This window comes from Castanea sativa, chromosome 11, assembly GCF_040712315.1.
Source record: "Castanea sativa cultivar Marrone di Chiusa Pesio chromosome 11, ASM4071231v1".
Lineage (NCBI taxonomy): Eukaryota > Viridiplantae > Streptophyta > Magnoliopsida > Fagales > Fagaceae > Castanea > Castanea sativa.
In genome coordinates, this window is record NC_134023.1 from 57,778,977 (window position 1) to 57,802,339 (window position 23,363).

At 34.9% G+C, this 23,363-nt stretch overlaps 3 protein-coding genes and 1 pseudogene across 3 annotated transcripts; 3 read left to right on the forward strand and 1 right to left on the reverse strand.

Annotated features, from left to right (window-relative positions):
- The first annotated feature begins 1,118 nt into the window (after positions 1-1,118).
- Positions 1,119-6,473, forward strand: LOC142616785 (uncharacterized; annotated as a pseudogene).
- Positions 6,474-6,867: 394 nt separating this feature from the next.
- On the forward strand, positions 6,868-8,116 carry LOC142616786 (uncharacterized). The gene is made up of 2 exons (XM_075789568.1): positions 6,868-7,226; positions 7,990-8,116. Exons 1-2 carry the CDS (start codon positions 6,868-6,870, stop codon positions 8,114-8,116), a joined length of 486 nt encoding a protein of 161 aa, XP_075645683.1.
- A 5,711-nt stretch (positions 8,117-13,827) lies between these two features.
- Positions 13,828-15,060, forward strand: LOC142616787 (F-box protein At5g49610-like). Its single transcript, XM_075789569.1, has one exon. It carries the CDS (start codon positions 13,828-13,830, stop codon positions 15,058-15,060), a length of 1,233 nt encoding a protein of 410 aa, XP_075645684.1.
- A 1,657-nt stretch (positions 15,061-16,717) lies between these two features.
- On the reverse strand, positions 16,718-21,913 carry LOC142617978 (putative protein arginine N-methyltransferase 3). Its single transcript, XM_075790958.1, has 7 exons — positions 21,414-21,913; positions 20,298-20,810; positions 20,081-20,178; positions 19,344-19,422; positions 18,991-19,251; positions 18,734-18,901; positions 16,718-17,456 (listed from the first exon to the last, which is right to left on the reverse strand). Exons 1-7 carry the CDS (start codon positions 21,732-21,734, stop codon positions 16,998-17,000), a joined length of 1,899 nt encoding a protein of 632 aa, XP_075647073.1. The 5' UTR covers positions 21,735-21,913; the 3' UTR covers positions 16,718-16,997.
- Between the last annotated feature and the right edge of the window lie 1,450 nt (positions 21,914-23,363).

The following is a 23,363-nucleotide window of genomic DNA, read 5'->3' on the forward strand; positions in this document are numbered from 1 at the left end:
CCATGAGAATGGCGGTAAGTAATTCTGCAGGGAAAAGCAAACTCAAATATGATAATATTCAATATTTTATTTTTAAGTGAAGAGGTTTGCAGGAGAGAATGCGAATATAAACAATGCACAAGATCAAGCTTTTTTCACGGAGAACAAGAGCAAAGGTAGAAGAAGAGGACCTAATAATCAAAAATTCAATGGTAGGTCACAATTAGGAGATAAATCTCAGTTCAAGGAAACTAGAGAATGCTTCCACTGTGGGAAAAATGGTCACTTAAGAAGAGATTGTTAGCATTGGAATAAGGAAGAAATAAAAGAAAATATGAAAAGAATGATAGTGAGAAAAATACAACAGCTGCTATGATTGCTGAGGATGTTGTGGTGCTTTCTATTGAAGAGCAAAAATGTGAGCATGTTTCTAATAATAATGTTGAGTGGGTTGTTGATTCTACAGTCCCCCACCATATTATCCCTATGAAGAGGTTTTTACAAAGTACAAAGCAGAAGACTTTGGTACAATGAAGATGGGTAATTCTAGTTACTCAAAAATTGTGGGAATTGGTGATGTGTGCATTGAAACCAATATTGATAGCACTATGATGTTGAAGGATGTGCGACATGTTCCAGATTTAAGGATAAATGTATTTTCTACATGGCTATGGATCAAGCATGTTATTGTAACTACCTTGGTAATGGAAGATGAAAACTTACTAAGGGGTCATTGGTTGTTACAAGAGGACATGCATGTTGCGGTTTGTACAAGACTTATATGAAGACCTGTAAGAAAAAGTTCAATGAGATTAAAAATTTTGAGAAGACTCCAAAGATGAGTGTTGGGATTAATGGTGTTGAAACCAAGAGAGTGAAATTCTCATTGCTTAATAGTGCTTCAAAAGAGGAAGTGGTAGCTAATGAAGAATATGAAGATGCTAAGGCTACATGGGACGATGATGAAGTGCAAGATCCTAGAGGTCTTGAGCAGGGGGAGCAATATCCTCCACTAGAGATTGTTGAACCTCACGAGAAAAAGACTACTGGAGAACATCTTCAAGAATAATTGGGCTTCTGATGAGGGGGAGACAAGGGGTTGGATTAAAGAAATCCAAGATGAGATTAATTATTTGAGAATGAAAGAGATTGACATTGATGAGGTGCTCTCAGTATTGGTGAAGAAAATGAAGAAGGTCAAGCCTTGTGTTGGTTTGATTGACACAGAATTGAATTAAAGAGATAGAATGAAGATCTCCTCCCATCGGTGGGCTGAAGGGGAAGATTGTTGGGTGCATAAAGCACGTGATCTAGCCACAAAGTAAAAGCCCACATATGGGCTTGTATTTTTATTTCGTGGCTAGCAGATAGTAGTGTAGTCTCCAAATTCAAGTGAATTAGGATTCATGTGCTACTAGGAGTGTAAGTCGGTTGGGTAATATATAAAAACAATATATATTGAAGAATAGAGAAAATAGGATTGCCGCTTTTGAGAAATATAATTTTTGTGTGTGAGAGTAAAGAAAAATAAGAGAGTTTTTTTTTTTTTTTAGCCATGAGGCATACACAAGAAGTATTGTAATTGATTTAATAATAGTGAAATTGTTCGGAATTTTTCCCTTCAAAGAGAAAGGGTTTTCCACGTAAATATTTGTGTTTTTGTGTGTGATTACTATTTTGAATTGCTAATATTTGTGATAATATTATTTGGAACCCAACAGGTATATGATGTAATCATTGTACGTAACGCACTAACACCCCTTTCATATAGAGATGGATCTCATGCTTGTGAGGTCCACCCTCAAGCAAAAACGGCACTATATATACCCACTACACAATATTCTTTTTCGATACTTGGTGTGTTATATATCCTAGACATTTAGTTTTCATTTAATCTAATGTCCTTTTTTAACAAAATAAAAAATTATCTTCTGCATGGAATGTACATATCATTTGCATGTATAATTTAAAAAAGTCACATGACTAATTAAATATGTGTTAGGGTACTTTTTTTTACACCTAAATTCTATTTGAGTACCACCTATTTATACCACTAACAAGTTATTGGGTTTTCCCAAATATTTTTACTCTATTATTCCATTAATCACAAATATTTCATATCTTATTATCTAAATTGGGTCATGATATAAACTATCACAAAGAACCCAAAAACTCATATTTTATCCAATTTTATTATCATTAATTAGCTAAGCCCAAAACCGGCTGTTCGGGGGCCATTTTTGGTTGCTCGGCCACGTGTGGTCTTTTGGAAATGTGACCTTGCTAGACCCAGGTTCGTTTGGGGAGTTGCGTCCCGGAACTCGACATTGGGTCACGTGGTCCAACGGCTACTGGTGTACTTTTAAGCCTACAAAACCATCAAAGCCAAAGTCTAAGAATCGTGATAATGGTTGAATAAATATGTAATATGTGTTTGATATAATAGATTTGATTAGTAGTTGTAATAGTAGTTGAAATAAAGTAGTATTTATTTAGAAGTAAAGTAATTATGTACTAAATGGTGTAAATTTAAAGATATGAAAGCAAAGTCACTTATCTTCGTATAGTTTGTAGCCTAGCTGTGTAGCATCAGTGAGCTGATAGGAGTCCAGCAAAATGCTAGCGGTAGAGGCTAATTAAGCTTGCCCCTCTTATCATGCATTTAAATGAGTTTAAGCCTTGATTAATAGTTGTAATAATAGTTGGAATAAAGTAATATGTATTTAAATGAGAAGTAAGCATATACTCAATGCTGTATATTTAAAGATATGAAAGCAAAGTCACTTATTTTTGTATGGTTTGTAACCCAGTTGTACACTTTTTGTGAGTTGATAATATCCCAGCAGAGTGACCCCAACAGTAAGGAGGCAGTTTGTCATGATAACTTCAAGATTGAGGGGGGAAAATGGGTGTAACTAGAGGGAGAGAGAGTATGCCTATTTGTGTGTAGGGGCTGCTTAAGCTTGCCCCTCTTATTATGCACTTAAATGAGTTTTCCCCTTGACAATGCTCTTTTAGCTGTTGTGAAGTTATGAATAGTGTTACCTTCCATGAGAAGGGCTTCTGTATGAAGTATTTGTGCCTTCTAAGAGAAGGGCTTTATGTAAGGTGGATTTGTACTTTCCATGAGAAGGGCTTTGATATAAGATCTTGGTGCCTTCTAGGAGAAGTGCTTTAACATTAAAAGTTTATGTCTTCCATGAGAAAGACTTTTATAAGAGAGATAGAGAAGAGTATTGATATGTGTTTATGAGCAGCAAAACAGTAGAACTTCAAAGTAAGAGAGTATGAGAGTGGAGTTTAGAAGAGTTGTAGTGTGTTATATGTAATGGTATAGTAAATGTGTATAAGATTGTGTAAGAGAAGTGAGGAAAGAGATATTTAGAGATATGAGTGTTTTGTGAGATGTAGCATTTGTAATATGTATGGTCTATGGAAACATGAGAGATATGGTAGTTAAAAATAGTAAAAATATGAGATTATAACCGTTGAAGTTGTAGAGATTGCTTTCCAAGAGGAAAAATTTTGTAAAAGAAAAGTATAGAGATGTGTTTAGGTATTTGGAAATAAAAGCAGTAAGATATGTGTATTTTCTGAATATGGAGAGTGAGAGAATGAGTATAAGAGGGGTAATAGTGGTGTAGTATGTTTAGCAAAGCTGCTAGGATTTTCTACTAGAGGGTATATGAAGGCTTATGAAGGGCATTTATAAGCTAAGGGCTCAGTAGCGGCGCCACGTTATGGTCAGGGTGTTCCCAGGAACACCCTAACTTGAAATTTATATATACAATTTTTTTTTTTTACCCTTAAAATATAAAATAGGAACACCCTCAATTAAAATTAGGAACACCCTCACATTAAAAAAAAAAAAATATATATATATATATATATATATATATATATATATATATATATTTGTTCTACTTTCAAGCCAAAAAAAAAAAAAATTGTAACAGAGAAAAAAAAAATTGTAAGAGCAAAACATCGGACGGGATCACATCAAACCCACTGCCCACGGCAAGCCCAACAGATGACAGAGGCAAACCCACAGTTTCTCAACCAAAAAAAAAAAAAAAGATACAGACCCATCAGAAACCTCAAATCAGTTATCAGAGTTCAATACATCATCACTAAAACTTTTCTCAAAAAAATTAAAAAAATCAGTAAAGCTAAGCAAACCTAAAAAGGAAAAACAGAGCAACGGCGCTCCCCTTCGAAGTTAGATCGATCCACGGTTCTAGTCGCTCATCGGACATCGGAGATCGCCAGATCGGTCCAGCTCCAGTTGCTCATCGGAGATCGGACTCGTCGCCCTCGTCGCATCGGAGACGGAGATCGGTCCGCAACTCCGCATCGTCCCAGTCGCAGCGCTCATCGTCGCCATCGCCGTCGCACATCGCCATCGCCGTCGCCCAAGTATTTCTCTCTCTGACTCTCTCTCGGTCTCTCACTCTCTCTATACTCTCTCAAATCTGAAATGAACATAGGAATGAATGAAGATGAAATAATGAATAACTGTGTGGTGTGTGCCTTTATTTATGACTCTCTCTCTCTCTTTAGTCATTATTAAATTTATGACTTTGTCTCATTGTTTGTCTTATTGTTGAACTGGTGATCCGTGATTGGCTGGCTGAAGCACTCAGCTTTGTTTTTTTTTTTTTTAAAGAAACAAGCACTCAGTTTAACACTTTAACTTTTTTTTTTTTTTTTACTTTTTGAATTTGGCATTTTGCTTTTGGCTTTATCTTATGATTGAATCTTATCCGTTGGTTGTGTGTAAATTGTAATGTGTTGGTGTTGGTGTTGCCGTGTTGGACTGTTGGTGTGTATTGGTATTGGACTCAACTCAAAGACATTAATTGTCTTTTAGCGTTATTGTGATTTGTAAAATTGTGATTGTGAAATTTTTTGATTGTCTTTTAGCGTTAATAATTTAATTAATCAATACATTATAAAAGACAAAAAAAATTAAATTATGTTAGGCTAAACAACAATTAATAATCTTATAATTAATGAAACAATAATATAACAAATTATAATTTATAAAAGACAAACAAATTAATGAAACAACTAAACAATAATAATTAATAATTTATTGATATTTCAAATAAACTTATAATTTATTGTTTATTCTTTTGCTAGAATTATGGACAAATACTTGATAAAAAAAACCACGTACCCAAGATTCATCTCTTGTGCAAGATTCATCTCCTGTGCAAGATTCATCTCCATCTTCTAAGCGAAGTCGTGTTAACTTTAACTTAGAAAATCTTCCTTTAGATCCTGGGCTACGACAAAAGATATCATCTTATCATCCTAATAATCATGATGAAATAAGAAGACATTATTTAGGAAAAGGCCCTTGTCGACCTCCTCATGATTACTCGGGATCATATTTTTCTAGAAAGCCCCGTCGATTTAAAGTCGAATGGTATGAAACTAGAAATTGGTTGGAATATAGTATAGCCAAAGATGCAGTATTTTGTTTTTATTGCTACCTATTTGGGAAAGATGTTGGTAAGCAAGGACGAGGTGACACTTTTGTAACGAAGGGATTCAGACTTTGGAATCAGCTTGGGAAGTTAGATTCCCATGTTGGAGGAGTTAATAGTACTCATAACCAAGCTGTCAAGAAGAGTGAAGATTTACAGAAGGAAAAGCAACACATTCAAAGTGTCTTGGTTAAGCAATCAAATCAAGATAAAGCTGAATATCAGATTCAATTAAATACAATAGTTGATTGCGTAAGATTCCTTTTATTCTGAGGATTAGCTTTTCGTGGTCATGATGAATCTCAAGGTTCAAGTGATAAAGGAAATTTCCTTGAGCTTCTACAATTTTTGGGGGATCACAATGAATCTATCAATGAAGTGATACAAAATACTTGAAAAAATTGCAAGCTTACCCATCCTGATATTCAAAAAGACATGGTGAATGCAATTGCACATGAAACATCCAAAGCCATCATCGAGGATCTTGGCAATGGGTTCTTTTCAATATTAGTTGATGAGTCATGTGATATCTCAGTGAAAGAACAAATGGCACTCGTTCTTCGTTATGTGAACAAACAAGGAATTATTATAGAGCGGTTCCTTGGTATTGTACATGTAGCAAGTACCACCGCTTTGTTACTCAAATGTGCTATTGAAGGTTTACTTTGTAAACATAATTTGAGTTTATCGAGACTACATAGGCAAGGTTATGACGGAGCTAGTAATATGCAAGGTGATATCAATAGTCTCAAAACTTTAATTTTGAAAGAGAATAAGTCAGCATTTTATGTCCATTGTTTTGCTCATCAACTTCAATTGACACTTATTGCCGTTGCTAAAAATCACATTAACATTGCTGATTTTTTCTATGTGGTTAGTAATTTAGTAACTGTTGTTGGAGGCTCTTATAAGAGACGAGATGCTCTTCGAGATGCTCAATTTGCCAAAATTAAAGAAGATTTAGAGAATGGTGTACGAAGAAGTGGACAAGGTTTGAATTAAGAGACAAATCTTAAACGTCCTGGTGATACACGTTGGAGATCATATTATGGGACTATTCTCAACTTGATTTTAATGTTCTCTGCTGTTGCTGATGTACTTGAGATTATTGAAGAAGATGGACTCTCTAACCAAAAAGTTGAAGCTCGATCTATTATGAGGTCAATTCTATCTTTTAAATTTGTTTTTGCTCTACACTTGATGAAAAACATTTTAGGGATCACAAATGAGTTGTCAATAGCATTGCAAAAAAAAAAAAAATCAAGATATAGTAAATGCTATGAATCTTGTTAAAGTGTCTAAGCAACGATTGCAAGTGATGAGAGATGATGAATGGACATCTTTATTGACTGAAGTGTCTTCATTTTGTGCCACACATGAAATTCATATCTTAAACATGGATGAAATATTTGTAGTTAGTGGGAGGCCGCGACGCAACACCCAACAAAATACAAATTTACATCATTATCGTGTTGAGCTATTCTACACAGTCATAGATATGCAACTTCAAGAGCTAAACAATCGTTTTTCAGAGGTGAATACTGATTTGCTAATTTGTATGGCTTGCTTGAATCCAAGTAATTCATTTGTGACTTTTGATAAGGAAAAGTTAATACATCTAGCAAAGTTCTATCCATATGATTTTCCTGGGACAGATATCTTGACACTTGACTCTCAACTTCAGAATTTCATTTTTGATATGCGCAACAATGACTTGTTTTTAGAGCTTCAAGGAGTTAGTGAACTTGCTGAAAAGTTAGTGAGTACGAGGAAGCATGAGACTTATCCATTAGTTTATTTGCTTGTGAAGTTAGCTTTGACCCTTCCTGTTGCTACTGCAACAGTAGAAAGAAGTTTTTCAGCAATGAAATATATAAAGAATGAACTACGCAATCGAATGGGAGATCAGTGGATGAATGATTGCTTGGTTGTGTATATTGAAAAAGATATAGCTTATAGCATTGATAATGAGACTATCATGCAACGATTTCAAAAAATGAAAAATCGTAAAAGACAATTGTAAATTTTATGTATTTACATGTTTTTTGATTGTTGTTGTCAATATATAAAATTTTCTTTTTATTAGATCGTGTAATTTATACTTATTGAGGAACATCCTAGGAAAAATTCCTAGAGCTGCCACTGTAAGGGCTGAAGAGTTTAGTGCCTCATTATGGAAACTAAAATCTTGGAACTTCATTAAAAGCTTAGGGAGAGAGCATAGAGAGGTTTGTGAAAGAGTTGTTCTTCTCCCTTAGTGTCCCCCTTCTTGAGGTGTTGATGAAGGGTCCTATTTAACTGAGTTTAAGGGGATATTTTAGCAAAGAATCTCAGCTAAAATCTGTCCCAAATAGAAATAAATCTTCAAAAAATCTATCTTAAGATTTAGGCAAAAATGGTATATTTAGCTTTAAGATATTCTAATTGTTTTGGGTAAGAGCTGTTGGGGAAAGAGCAACAGAAAATGAAGATATTTTGGCAAGAAAAAGATAGTTACATTAGTTGGTTTTGGTTTTAGCCAAATGTGGAAAATCAGTAATGCTAAAGCTGCTGGATCAACTGTTACATCTGTTCTAAAAAAGCTGTCCCAGCTGTCAGAAAAAGCTGTGACAGCTATCATGAGACAGCTGTCACAACTGTCATAAGACAGTTTTTGCTTTGGGCAGAAACAAATGAGGTCAGTTGGGTGATTTCAAACTGCTGGAGAGGACATTTAGCATTTATTTTATGAATTCGGCTGAAAATGGTAAGATCTCTTTTAAGGGTATCTTCCTATTTTGGGTATAGCAGCTGGCAGCTGGGATTTCAGCATTAAATGACTGATGATATCACTTCCAGCTAGGTGTCAAGTGCTGAATGCACTGCTGGGGTTCTACTGAAAATGTTTCTCTTTTTAGGTGTTTGTGTTTTTGGTGCAATGTTCCATTACAACACATTTCTAGTAAGCAATAAAAGGATTGGTTGAAAGTTAATGAAATTTTAGAAATTTACTCAAGGCCTCATTGTGTTGTGACATAATCTTGGTGAGCAAGAAGAGTATTTAATGTTCTGCTCTGGCAACTAGCAGAGAAATATATGGTCTGATTGTAGCAGATAGCAGCTAGGTATCAAATATATCATGAATATTTTGTATGTAGTTGGAGATAAAAGATAGTCAATCAGATTAGGCCATGTGTTTGATTTGGATTTTAGCTGAAAGTAGTAATAAGATTTATGTAGAATAATATAATGAAGTTTTTAAATTTATATAGCAACAGCTAAGGATTGAATGAACAGTTATTTTCCCAGCAGTTAGATGGCTGGGGATATTGAGTATTTATCACATGATAAACATTAAGTTTTTAGGAAAAGTGTAATGGAGAATTCATCATCTAAAGTGTTATGTGATAAGGGATGCTTACCATATGTTACCCGCTACACACGGACTCGTCAGAGATTAAGGAGTTGGAGAAGATACACCAAGCAACATGTTTCTTTTATCAATTTTCAACCGCTGGAACTTTACTGAAATACCTATTGGCCCTCCAAACCACAACTCCCAAAGTTTCCCCAAGGTAACTTATGAGCTTGGATCATAAACTGAAGATGAGATGACGTACCTCGAGTTTTGTTGTCATTTTGTGTAAATATGGGTCCTTGTTGAAGAAGCCGCTTGCCATGAGTGTAAGAGAGGTAATATAGGCCATGAGATTTGATTCATTACTTAAACCCGATCCATATGTTGATGTTGATGATGTCATGGGGTTATGATCCCAATTGATGAAGAGGAAATGTGGACCATGAATCCACCTCTTGAAGTAAGGATTACGTGAGCCATGTGAGCCCAATCCATGTAGTTAAATGAGATATGAGCTTAGTTTAGGCTTTATAGAGATTTACCTAAAAAATCAATAATATTTTGATATGGTATGGGTTGCCAATGAAGTAGTGCCACGTGGGGCAAAAAAAGAGTCCTCAACACCGGTCCTATGAACCCAATACACACATCATATTTTATTTAAAGCCTAAGAATACTTGTGCTTGGCAATATTCGAAAAAACCCATGATTTAAGCCCATGGCAAAACAATTTTATCAATGGAATTCAAATCCATGATCAAAGCCTATGATTTAAACTCATGGCAATATCCAAAGCCCAATTCTCATTAGCAATATCAAAGCCTAATTTTCATTGGCAACATCAAAACCCAATTCTCATTGGCAATATCAAAGCCCAGTTCTCGCTAACAATATTTAAAACCCAATTCTCATGGACAACATCAAAACTCAATTCTCATTGGCACTATTAAAAGCCCAAGCTAACTACTTGGCACTATTCTATCAAAAGCCCAAGATTATTAATACTTGGCAAAATACTATATCATAATTATTCTACTTGAAAGTCCAATAATGAACAATACTTTAGATTCTTAAACCTATTACTATAATATTACAAGCTCATGAAATTTATGAATTATCTATTCTCAAAACCCCTGGCAATCATCTTATAAAAGCCCATGGAAAGTTATTATTAAACCCATGACATTTATTTATTTCATGTTATAAACTCGTGTTCACTATCTATCTTACATCACAACATTCATAATATTTATTACCAAAACTCGTGGTAATTATTCATCTTATATGTCCATTATGATTATCTATAGAGAAATTCATGAGAACATCATATTATTCCATTATAATGGTTGTTGCCACACTTATTTAAAACTCATGGTAAATATTATTCTCAAGAAAAATATTAGAAGTCATTATTTAAAAAAGCCCCAAAGAAAATATCATTTATAAAGTAATTCATAACAAAAATTATGAGAAATTATACAAGTTGTTATTTAAAGCCTATAGAAATTAATACCCAAAATCTATCATAAATATTTATTAAAACTCATGAATTCATTTTATTTCTACTAACAACTAAAGCCCATGAGGAGTAAAATACACATGGCAAAGCATGTCATTAATGCTCATTTTGTAGGACCAAGAATCTCATGGAGTAGGGAACAAGCCCAAACAAAGAAAAGGCCATGTGACCCAACTAAAAGTGTTGAAATGGAGCAAAGTTCTAGCCCAAAAAAGTCCCCAACAAGAGGCTTGAGAGAGGGCAACCAGCCCTTGTTCATCCCTAACCAAAAAACAACTAGAGACCTCAACAAGAGAACCAAGCTTTTGAGAATGAACTATGGGCTATCCCATCAGTTTTTTGCCACCCTCTGCCTAACGTGAACAGTGCCAGAGAGCTGTCATATCAGCTGAAGTCTAAAGGGTGATCAAACTTCATCATCTTCCTCAAAGCTGTACCTCCAGCGAAAGGGGAGCTGAATCCAAGTTATCCAAACTTCAACATATTGATGTTATAAATGTCAAAAATGTTCAAGACATGATTCATATACCAAGCCCATGAATCCTAAAGGAGAAAAATTGGGAACATGTGGTTTGGAAGGCATAAAGGGATCTCCAGCGGAACCCCCTGAAGTGAACTAAGAATTTGACACCTGGCTTGGGGTGTTGAATCTTACTTCTTAGGGACCAAATCTCAGTTGCAACATTAGGATTCGTTCTTGATACACGCCATAATCATATTGATTTAGCTCAGCCCCAGAAATCATGGCATTAAATGCAAAGCACTCTAAAATCCCATCATTACCCAAAGAAGCAAGGCAGCCCCTAAAGTAAACCATCTACTTCTGACCAAAAACTCCAGGAAGATTAACCTTGGTTTTCCACCTCTGATTAACCCTACGTTTTTTTGGACTCTTGTTAATTAATGCTTCCCTAAAGCTTCATTATAAAAACATACACACCTCAGCCCACAAGGGGGGGGGGGGAGGCCTCTCTAAAGATTTCTGTCATTAACTACATTCTGCAAAAATTCAGTCCCTATTAAGCTTCCTTTAAGCTTCCCCAAGCTCTCTAGAGCTCACTTACAACCTTTCTTAGCCTATAGTCACCATAACACCAACATTCACCACCTTGCTTACACCTTCCTACTCCATAAATGTCCCATAACTGACCAAAGGACAGCTACCCTCTCTGAAACTCTTGGTTTGTTTACTACTTTGCTTGTGGTTTAGCTTCTCTCAAGCTCACCACTCATCATCCTCAGCCCACACTCATCTAATCTCAGATGTTCTCATCCCCTTTTCACAAAAACACAGCCCATAAATGTCTCTCAACTAGTCATAAACAGACCACTCACAAAAAACCTTGATCTTGGTGTTAATCCCACCTCACTCACTCAAAATAGCCCACATTCACCTCATTCATGCCTTATTATTATACACTCACCAAAATCTTAGTTTAATACTTGCTGCACTGAGCTGGGGATCTTTCTCTCCCTTCATTCCATCCATTTTTCCTCTTTTATTTGTAACAATGAAGCCTTTAATCCTTGTTTATTATTATTATGATGAAGGATATAATGTATTTGTAACAATTGAATTTTTCCCTCACATTGATGTAATAATGGCTGAAAGTACTATAAATTCCCCTAACCGAGACACACAAGGACCCCCCAGGACTGAATATCTTCATAAATTTATTTAATCATTAACTTCTGGACTTTTAAGTGTAATTTCACCTTTATCGCTAGAGAACTTATTTGAACCATGACACTGTAAAAAGGATTAATAATATAACAAACTAACAACAGTAACATGTTTATTGTGCTTTGTTGTTGTCTTCTTGTTAGGGTGTAGCCTCCATCTCTTGCTCGAGCGGACTTACACAACACCGAAAGCCTTTGGGCTTTATTTCAAGGGCCCATTGTCGAGTTTCGGCTTGGCTACCCCATATTCTATTTGGAAACATCAAAATTTTCCCCTCAACAATATGTCATGTGACTAAAAATACATAAATAATTTTACAAATCACTACATACTATATTGGAAGAATTTACTCCAAATCATTTTGGAGATAAACTTTTACCAATTGAGTTTATGATTTTGTTCCCTTTATTTTTTTTTTACTCTATCCTGTCTCCTATAGATCTTCTTTTTCATTTTACTGTTTTTTTCTTTTTTTGTTCCCTAGTTTTTTTCTTTTAATTAATTTATCCTCCTTCGAATTGTGTTTTTTTTTTTCCTACCACTCTCACTAATTAATGGATCAAATAAGCCCATAGGCCCCATTTTGCAAACCTACTCTTATCTGGCCTGGCCCAAAATCCTTAGAAGTTCAGCCGAAAAAAAACTAATCCTAGAACCAACTCCGAATCCGAATGGATAAAGAACACCAAGCCGAATCCAAAACCCGTCAAAAAGTATAAATACAAAAGCCGAAGCCAAAATCCGCAATAGCATAATTCTCTCTCTCAAGACCTGCGATTATCCACTGCTCAATTCTCGATATTGCTGAGGTAATATTGGATTCTTAACTTTGATTTCTTTTCTGGTATTAGACTCAGTACTCATGCTCATGTCATACCGGTGACATACCTATCATGTTATGTTATAATTTTTCAAAAATTACTTATAATACCCGTGTTATACTTGTACCTATAAGGTGTCCGTGTCCGTGCTTCCTAGATCTCAATTGATTTTTTGTCTTATTGCCTTCGTTGCATGATATACATTGATGATGATATGGTTCATTTGTAAAGTTTTTGTTTTTGCTTTGAGAATTGTAGTGAGAATTTTGCAACTTTATTGGCCAAAAAAGAAGGAATAATGTTTCTTTTCATTTTTTTATAGGCTCAGGCTTGATGAACATGTCAATACCATATCATTTGGGCTCTCTTCTCTTGGAGCTGTGTTTTTCTTCTAATGAATGCATTTGATTCTATTCCTGCTACACTATCTATAATAGTCTTGCTTGAGCATTCTGTGTAATGAAGTATGCATTTTTTTTTTAACACAGTTTACCACTTTATATCTTGCCATTCTGATTCTATGGCAATTTGTTTTTCAACCTTTCCATCTTAACCTTTACATTGTACACACATGAGTAAGTTTCTGTTGGGTATCACTTGGTAATCAATCTTACCAACTCCTTCATTTATATTCTTAGTTCTTCATAATTACAATCAGGAATTCCAATCTAGTCTTATATTGTACAATGTAGCACAACACTCAACACTACTTTTAATTTATTTAAATAGCCTCATTAGTGCATGTGACTTTTTTTGACTTCAAACTATATTTGTGTGAAAAATGGTATCCCTTTGAACAACTTTTTCGTTTTTTGCTGTGTATATTGAGTTGTAAATTTGAACAGGATTTGTCAATTTAATGCCTACAAGGGCCATTCTTGAGTGACTCATTCCTCTGAATCCTATTGACAGGTCTTCATCATCAAACATTCAAACTAAACTGTAGAACCAAATTTAGAATGATCTAAGTGTTAGTGATCAAAGAATTGCTAGCAATGGAAGATGCAAACATCCCTTTCTTTCATGTTGATATTGCATCTGAAGTTTTGTCACGATTGTCTGCGAAGGATCTTTCTTCAAGCAAGTGTGTCTCTAAAGGATGGAATTCGTTTATTAGTAGTCCTTCATTCCTGCGTATACTTTCTAAACAGTTAGATCGAGAAGGACCTTCTGGGCTTTTCTTTCAAATGTTCAAGGATAATGTAGATTGTGTTTCTAGACCTATCACATTCATTCCTATTCACAAGAACAGATCATTCATCCAAAATAAGATATTGAATTTTCTTCCAGAGAAAGTTATTATCATGTCTTCGTGCAATGGGCTTCTCTGTTGCCGGAGTTGCATCCATCCTATTGATGGTATTTATAGAAGAGTGCGAAATAGGGAGGCAAAAGAACTAGTGATATACATTTGCAACCCAATGACTAAAGAATGGATTGCATTGAAGCCAGAAGGTTGTGTTGTTGGTGATAGCATTGGATTAGCTTTCTATCCATTTGGTTCTTCATTAAACACTCGCCCTATTTTCAAGTTGGTAAGCATTCAACAATCAAAAGAGGATCCACATTTGTATTCATTTGCAGTGTACTCCTCACAGACAGGTAGTTGGACAACTTCTAAAGAGGTTTGCCATTGCAGATATCAAATTTACAAAAACAATAAAGTTTTCGTTGGCAAGATGTTCAATTGGTTAACTCAGAACCACCATATTTTGAGTTTTGATGTTGAAAGAGAGCTTTCTAAGGTGATTCAGTTACCTGGTGAAGCTTCAAGTTCACTCACCCTTGGATGTTCAGAAGGATATCTCCATTATGTGTGTGTGCATGGTGAAGATTTTAGTGTGTGGATGTTGAAAGATTATGCCTCATCTAAGTGGGTGCTCAAGTACCAGGTGACATTGGTTGATATATGCCAAGAAAGTTATACAGATTTGACTCACTGTAATGTAAAAAGGCGCTTGCTTTTGGCTTTCCATGAAGATTTTTTGTTTATGCCAATGGATAGGTGTTTGTTCTCATACAATTTTAGAAGTAGGAAACTGCAGCAGCTTTGCTATATATCTATGCTACAAGATTTAATTTTGTCGAATCCAACTGTGATCCCATATCTCATTAGCTTGACAGCTGCAGGGGTTTTCAAGGAAGATCAAAGTGATGAGAACAAGTCAAGTGAAGATCCAAGGGATGTTTCATCCTTGAAAATTTCAAAAAGAAAAAGGACATGTTAGAATCCAACTTTGCTCCCATAGTCTGTTAGCTCAGCAGCTGCAGATGCTTTCAAAGAAGATTGAAGTGATGGGGTATCCAAGTGATGTTTCATTTCAAGCAAGACCAAAAAGAAAAGAAAAACAACACCTCAGAAGATTCCTCATTGTTAACTAGGATTTTGTTCCCTCTATTTTCAGGTAGTGGTGTTGGACACCGATTGAAGAGTGTGAAAAGGAATTTTAATCTTCTTGAAGGGCATTAGATTAGATAGTTAATTTTCCAATTTCTTAGAAAATATTATATTTGAATATAATGACCATATTTAATTTCATAAAAATATTAGAATAAAAATTTCAAAAAATTTAAATTCTCAATTTTTTGGCATAATTATTTCAGAAAAATATATTTTAAATTGTTTGAATATTATTTGATGAAATCAGGCTAAATCATTTCGTGTGATTTTTTTTTTATGCAAATAGTGCTTAATGATTCTAAATAAAAATTGCAGGAACAATAATTTTAGGAATTTTGGAGATTTACTCCTATATGTATTAAGAGTGAAGAGATTCATTACATTTAATGAAGAAGATAATTATATTTCAAAATATGGATGGAAAAAATAATTAAATCTAGAAAGAAAAAATAAGGATATATATATATATATATAGTATATATATATTTAAAAGTCTGTCTTTCTTGGCCTTTTTCAAAGTCTGTCATTCTTATTGAAATTTTGCAAGTTGAAAGTTTTGATATTGATTTTTATTCAAAAGAAATACGTGATTTTTCGTGGTCTTATAGTCAACTTCTATGCAAAATTTGATAGTAGTGCTAGAATTATCATCGTTATGACTTATGAGTGTACTATATTGAGGCCTTTGTTAACATGACATAGAAATTGATGTAGGGCATGAAATTTTCCATGTGGTAGAGTAAAAAAAATTAGATTCATAGTTTGAAATCTCAAAATTTGAGTCATTACCTAAGGGGTTTAACTATTCACAAATATGTGCAAGTAACATTGTTGAAACTTATAGTTTTGGGATTGTTGTGATACATATAAGTGGTTATCTTTTTGTGGCGAATTGTGGGATTGAATGAGAGGCCTCTAGCTTTGGCGTGCTCTTTTGGCGAAGGAATGAAACAATTAGAGTGATCATTTTGTATTGTATGCTAATCATATTTCTTGTATTTGCTATTTCGTACCAGGTTTAGGCTAATGCTTGGGATAGGGTATATGATATAACGAACATATGTAACGCCTCTTCATATAGAATGAGTTACACACTTGTCGTGTTTGGAAGAAAAGGATGGGTGGTTGATTTGAGGGGCAAAGTTGATGAAATCTTTGGGTTCAGAGAAGAGCAACCGCCCAACCATACACACTCTGAACCCTGTTTCTGAATCTGTTAGAGAGTGTGAGGAAGAAGGAGAAGCAAAGCCCTCACACTTGTGGGGTTCACCCCATATAAGAGAGACTTACTAACTTTTTTTTTTTTTTTTGGAAGTGTTATGTAGCCTAGACACTTAATTCTTGTTTAATCTAATTCCCTCTTTCAACCAAAAGGAAAATTGTCTTCTTATAAATGCTTAAGCATTCCATAATTATATTACGGTAGAGATAATTCACGCTACACAAAATTATAATGGAACAGTTTAAACAACGCAATGCTGAACTTGGCCAAAAAATTTTCCAAATTATGAAAGCAACTAATTTACATCCTTTGCAACATTATAATACGTGGATAAAACGCACATAGATATAATGCAAATTGTAGAAGCCTTTTGGAAGACTAAACAAACTGAAGAAAAAAACAAAATGATTACTACAACAAAACAATTCTCCGCAAAACTAATCCACAGGCTGCCAGAACAGACAATTCCAGTGGGATTACCTTAGCTTTTGATCCCTTTTTTTCCTTTTTTTGCTGAAAGCTTTTGATCCATTGCATATGGCCTAGTGTAGATTAAAAATTTGTACAGGCCACTTGCATTTCCTACCATCAGAACCAATCCCAACAGTCTCTAGGGAAATGTCAATGCTTCGATGTTCAACAGCACGTGCAATGCTAACACGCAATTGAATCTTCGTGGCAGGACAGGCCTCAGTGCCAATTGCGGCCAATCTATCACCACTTGGCTTTCCTGATGCCATGGCAATTGGCTCACGGAAGGTAAGAATTGTTTGCGACCAATGTGTTTTCGGAGTGTAAGGGGATGTGGACAACACAACTGGCATTTCTTTGCAGAACCTGCTGGTAAAACCGGTCTCAAACCACAAGACAACCCCATAACACAATCTTGTTTGACATTCCAAATCATTCAACATGCCTGTAGAACCACCAGAATATGATTCCAGCTCAGTGCTTGCAGTGAAATCCACGTCATCGTGATTCATTGTTGCCAAGTCAAAGGTCTGGAATAAACAAAAAAAGAAATGCATTTAATATAAAATACTCAAGCAAGATATATATCTAAACGAAATTATGTAGGGATTAGTGCAGCATATAAGTAGATTCAGGCAATATATTCAATATTTACAATTAGAAGTTTAGAGCCAAAAAGTTAAGCAAGGTTTACCCTTAATCTAGGAATCAAGGTTTACCCTTGATTTTGGCACTATGGACTCCATAGTGCCAAAATCAATTTTTTCATAAAGAATAACAAGAGAATCTTATGGAATCTACTTAAAAGAAATATTTTTTGGGCCCAAAAACTGGGCTACATAACAGGGTTAGTCCTTCCCATACACATAAACCACCCGACCTGGACAAAAGAGAGTTTTGATCCATGGATGCTGATACAAAGTCCAAAAACTATACCAATTAAATTAGCGAGCAAAGTCAAGGAAAACTTTCCAACCTCTTTTATGTCATTCTATAAAAGTTGTTAAATGTCTTAGAATTGTTTTGAACCCTGCAGTTTTTAACCCCCCCCCCCCCCCCCCCCAAGCAGCTTGTGTGAAGGCATAATTTGATCAAAGAGCTCTAGAACAAAGCTAAAAGATTTTACTAGTTCACATTTTTAACTTAAAGATAACTTTGCCAACTTTTTCCAATGTCATTCCATAAAAGCTCTGTTATCTGTCTTAATGATCATGCTAGGAAACTGGGATACCCTTAAGAAGTTTTAAAAAGGGGTACAGGGTACTGGAGAAAGAAAACCATAAAAATAGTAAGTCTAAAGAAAGTAACTATTATTTCCCTATTTCTAAAAGTTCGGCAAGTCTTGAAGTGTGTTTAAGAATGCAGGTGAGCAAAAACTTAGGAAATTTATAATCAAGAACTTAAAATTGCGGTTTATGGAGAAATTTAAGAGAATCAAGATTCATTACAAAAGTCAAATTAAAAATGGCTGAAACCACCATCCACCCACCCCCCCCCCCCCATCCCCCCTAAAAAAAAAAGGAATTGCAACTTTTGACTATTTAATAATATATTTAAACATATGGAAAGAAAAGAATATCAGGCCAACTGTGGAAAGCAATTGAGATCCCAAATCCTCTCTATCCTCCCCTTACCCTCCTCTACTCTCCTTTCTCTCCAAATCCTAAACATGGTGATGACTTAACCATCATAAACCATTAAAAGGTTATCCATCCGTAGCCAAGTCATGATATAGCCTCAAAAGCAAATTGAGATCCCAATTAATGGTATATATACCTCAAAATTCAATAAATGGGGTAATACTAACCTGAAGAACCGTAGAATTGGTCACTATGTCATGATTATCCACAATGTCAACAATTGGAATTTTAGCGGCATCGCCAACAAGTTCCTTGCCAATACAAGACATGTTGAAACCATATACATTTTCCCAAAATGGAACACTGGTACCACCTTTACCAAATCCTGCAACAAACTGCAAAAAAATTGGAAGAGAAAAATATTACCTCTCTAGAACTTGAAAAAAGATTGTGACAAGTGAGAGGAACAGTGTAAATGACTCACAATAGTTGCTGTGTCAGGTAGGATTGCACCCCCAGGCTTCAACCATCGGTCCCGTGCAAAAAGCACTGAGCTAAGCATTGACTCGTAAAGAAGGCAATACCCCATCCATTCACTCAATAATACATCAACACTGTGAGGTTGAATTTGTGAAGATTTATCAAGCTCTTCAACCATACCTTGAACCACTTCTATTACCCCAGAGGAGTGTTTATTACCTTCATTTTGGCTTTTACTCCGCCAAAGGCCATTGTCCATTGCAATCTGCAACCAAAACCAACAAAAGGCACGCAAAACTCTATGAGTGGAAATACAGAGGTACATTTAACAACTATAGAACTAGGAAAATATTTTACCTGGGTGGCAACTGCAGCCATCTTCTCACTGGCTTCAACTGCAATTACCCTGGAAGCCCCAGCTTGAGCTGCAAATAGACTAGTGAAAGGAATTGAAGTGAAAAAAAAAGGTTAGATAAATTATTCTCGTAAGCAGAGGCATATTACAGAAAACCAACCTTATATATTATACCAATATGTGAAATTTTTTTTCTTTCCAATAAGTGTTAATATAAGGAACTTGGCTAACAGCATCAGTTGATGAGCCCAACAATCTAATGTAACATCTAAAACTAAAAATCCAAGTTTCTTCCACATCATTCCATGAGAAGACTCATGACATACATAAGAAGATTATTAAAGAGCAACAAAAAAAAAAAAAACTTCAAAATGATAAAGTCGTTTTCATTATATAATTGAGATCCACAAGAGTCCCGGTCTCAACTGCAAGAGCCACAATCATATGATCATGTGCAATTTCAGGCAATAGCATTTTATGTTTGACCATAAACTATCCTAATTCAAAAATAATGTTGATCCAAGATGTTCAAATAACAGGAGCATCTCATAATAAATGTCTGCAAAACAAAGCATGGAGCCACAGGGTCAAAGCATATTATCCTTTGTCACTTTGATCAAAAGTTTGAACTGCATAAGCACTAGGCAATGAACTATTGGACTATGATGAAAAAGAACAAACAGCTACAACTCAGATAATCATAAACACAGAAAGACAGAAATCATATTTGTCATCTCACCTTAGGATTCCAGTCCCACAACCTACATCCATCACAACAGCATTATTCAAAAGAGAAGGGTTTTTCAAGATAGCTTGTCTATAAGCATCTGTTCTCACCTGCAATAACCAGAATACATGAGATAGCATTAACAAACAAGTTGCAATTTTTTTTCAATCCAATCTTTTGACACGAGTAAAATTCACTTCCCCAGGAAACCAAGAGGTAAAGTACAAACCTTATCACTTATCATCTCTCTGTGAATGCCATATGAACTATAAGCCCCAAAATAATTCTCATTCACATTCTTGATATCCTTTGAAAGAATAGTTGGAAAAGAACCTCTTAAATGTTTATCCTTGGAGGCCTTCTCAGAGGAACCTGCTACATCTAAATGGCCATTGGAAGCAGAAGCAACTCCTTTTCTTCCATTTTTGTCAGAATTATCAACATTATATACAATCGTGTCCCCTGTATTTTCATCATCGATGCAAATCTCTTCATATTTCTTCAAATCCCTCATCAGTTCATCTTTGTCAATCAATGCACTGTAGTCATCTTCTCCTTCTCCTTCTTCATCTTCACCAAAAGTGTATAAGAGTGAGTCATCTTCCAAGAAAGGTTTTAGATATCTATCGTCATCCCAGAGTGGCTTGATGTCTTCAATGCTGAATGTTTCATGTTTATGATTCTGCGGACCTTGGCTGGACTCGCAGGTAACACCGCAAATCCAGCATTTTCTCTCTGCCACCTGGTTTACAAAATAAACGATGTATTATATTGACATATCACACCATGAGCTTGCAACAAGTAAATAACTTATTAACTTAGCAAATTGAAAGGAATGCAATCAAAACTCTTTCACTCACAAAAATGACTATTAAACTGAGACAACTCTAGCAATAGAGCACATAAATCCCAATTTTATTTGGTTAAAATATTATTTTCATCCCTATAACTTTGCAAGAATTCCGTTTTTTATCCCTAAACTTGAAAATTTTCATTTTTCCTCTCTAAATTATTGAAAATTTTACACTTATCAATTTTCAATTCAAAAAGTTTGTTTTTTCATCCCTAAACTATTGGGAAAAAAATCTCTTTAAAAGGTATAGGGATGAAAACAATATTTTATCCTTTTTCTTTATTCTCCTTCATTTTCCCAGCAAACAAACAAAGAGTATAAAGCAAACAAACACATGCTTTCTCAATGCTGAGAAAATGTGCTCAATGAAACAACAAAGTAGCTAATTTTCAGCGTGAGTTTACAAAGACCCAACTTTTCATACACATTCTTACACTTTTCACTCAAATTCTCAGCAACCAAACAAAAGCTCAAATCAAATAACAAACCGACCTGAGACCGGACGTAATTGATGAGCTTAAACCCACCATAGAAATCCAAACACAGCTTCGTCCGAACCCCGCGAAAGTCGAAATGGTGAGACGAAATGCAATGGTCGAATAGCGCATCGCAGGAACTGTACCTGGAGTCGCAGAACAAGCAAAGCAGATTGGAATCAGAGCTTTCATCATCTCCATCTTCTCCGGCTTCATCTTCAGCTTCCCAATCGTCCCAGCCTTCGAGCTCGTCGTCTTCGTTTTCTTCTTCTTCATCGTCGAATTCGTGGTTTTTTGGTTCTTCTTCGCTTTGTGGGTGATTATAAATAGTGGCCATTGGTGCTGTGTGTAATTTGGAGGTATTGGAATATTGGTATGGTTCAGTTTCAAGTGTCTGGCGGTTTAACGTTGTAAGTGTTCACTTTAAACCCCGAGAATAAACCCTAGTTTTTTTTTTTTTTTTTGGCTAAACTCTCTCTCTCTCTCTCTCTCTCTAAAACTTTTTACCCCGTACTTGGTTAACTTTGTTTTAGGAATTGTGTTTGATAAGTGAAATTGTTCTATTCTAACCTTTTTTGCTTTGTTCTTTTTTTTTTTTTTTACAAACACTTTTACCTCTTACTTGGTTAACTTTATTAAGAGTTGTGTTTGATATTATGTGGACATTTTTTCTAAAAATTTAAGTGAAAATTTTCTAACCTTTTATTTAAAAAAAGAAAAGGAAAAAAGAAAAAAGAAGTATATATAAGTGAAATTTGCTTTGGTTTCTTTGGTTAAAGGTTGGAACAAATTGGCTTTGGTTATGTGATTGGGAAATGTATCTTGAAATTTAAATAATACTTTTAATTATTTTGTGACTGTTTTTCTTTAAGAACAATCCTAACACTAATATTGAGCTTATTATTAATTTTAATCAAATAATTCTATATAAACAAAAAATTAAAAAAGAAAAAAATATACTAATGATTTCCCCAATTTCTATACCAAAAAATTGACAAGTTACTTAGAATTCTCTACAATTATCCACGGTTTCTATAATTTCCAAATTTATGCACAAATAAATTTATTTTTAAACAAAATAATAATTCACCTTTTAGAATGACTTGTTGACCACTCTATTGCATTGAAGGCACCAAAAATTCTCATTCTTAAATAACAACAATTTCTCGTAACAATAGAAAATGTATATGGTTTGAGTTCCAATCCCAATCTTAAGCCCTGATTGTAACCCCACCCCCATTGTGATTGCAACCCAAGCCCTAATCATCATCCTAGCTTTCTGCATCTTCCTAGGCATCAAACTAGCCCACCCTATCACGACCTCTTTGCCTTTGGTTCAAGAATGTCAATCACTCTACTTTTCCTTCATTAAGTCTAAACTCTCAATCGACACTAGTTTGAGCTCGTTAACAACACTGCATTCTCCATACTCATTAACCGGTGAGAAGAAACAAAGAGATAGAGAGAATTGATGTATTTATAGAGGATAGGAATTGCATAAAAATGAAAATTGAGAATAATTGATCTTTGGGGGTTTTCATTTTGACTATAGGAAATGTGAATTGCAAAATGTGTTACCCTAACAATGCATTTCATGGAACTAAAAAAAAAAAAAAGGTTCCAAACATCTCAATTTTTTGGCAATTGCATTTCACTTCCTATTTCCTAATAAGCTATGAAATTTTTGAGTAGACATGTCAAAGCACGAGTTATTAGACATTAAATGAGACGAGAAATTGTATATTGATGTGGTCTTAAATATAGTTATACTTCTTACATGTCAAGTGCCATATGTTTTATATTAGGATTATTCTTTTTTTTTCTCTCTCTCCTTAAACTTTGCATGTGTATCCAAAGCTCATCCTTTATGGTATGTTTGAAAGTGAAGAGATAAATGAGATTAGAATGTGTGAGGGGGAATGAGAACAAAATGAAAGAGAGGGGAGGGAAATGGCAATTTTTTCCC

Coding starts and splice junctions, on each gene's coding strand:
- LOC142616786 (XM_075789568.1), top strand. CDS start 6,868: ATGGATGAAATATTTGTAGTTAGTGGGAGGCCGCGACGCAACACCCAA. Junction 7,227..7,989: donor GTTAGTGAACTTGCTGAAAA/GTTAGTGAGTAC, acceptor TTTTGGTTTTAG/CCAAATGTGGAAAATCAGTA.
- LOC142616787 (XM_075789569.1), top strand. CDS start 13,828: ATGGAAGATGCAAACATCCCTTTCTTTCATGTTGATATTGCATCTGAA.
- LOC142617978 (XM_075790958.1), bottom strand. CDS start 21,734: ATGGCCACTATTTATAATCACCCACAAAGCGAAGAAGAACCAAAAAAC. Junction 19,423..20,080: donor TGTGGGACTGGAATCCTAAG/GTGAGATGACAA, acceptor TCCTTTCACTAG/TCTATTTGCAGCTCAAGCTG. Junction 18,902..18,990: donor TACCTGACACAGCAACTATT/GTGAGTCATTTA, acceptor ATTTTTTTGCAG/TTTGTTGCAGGATTTGGTAA.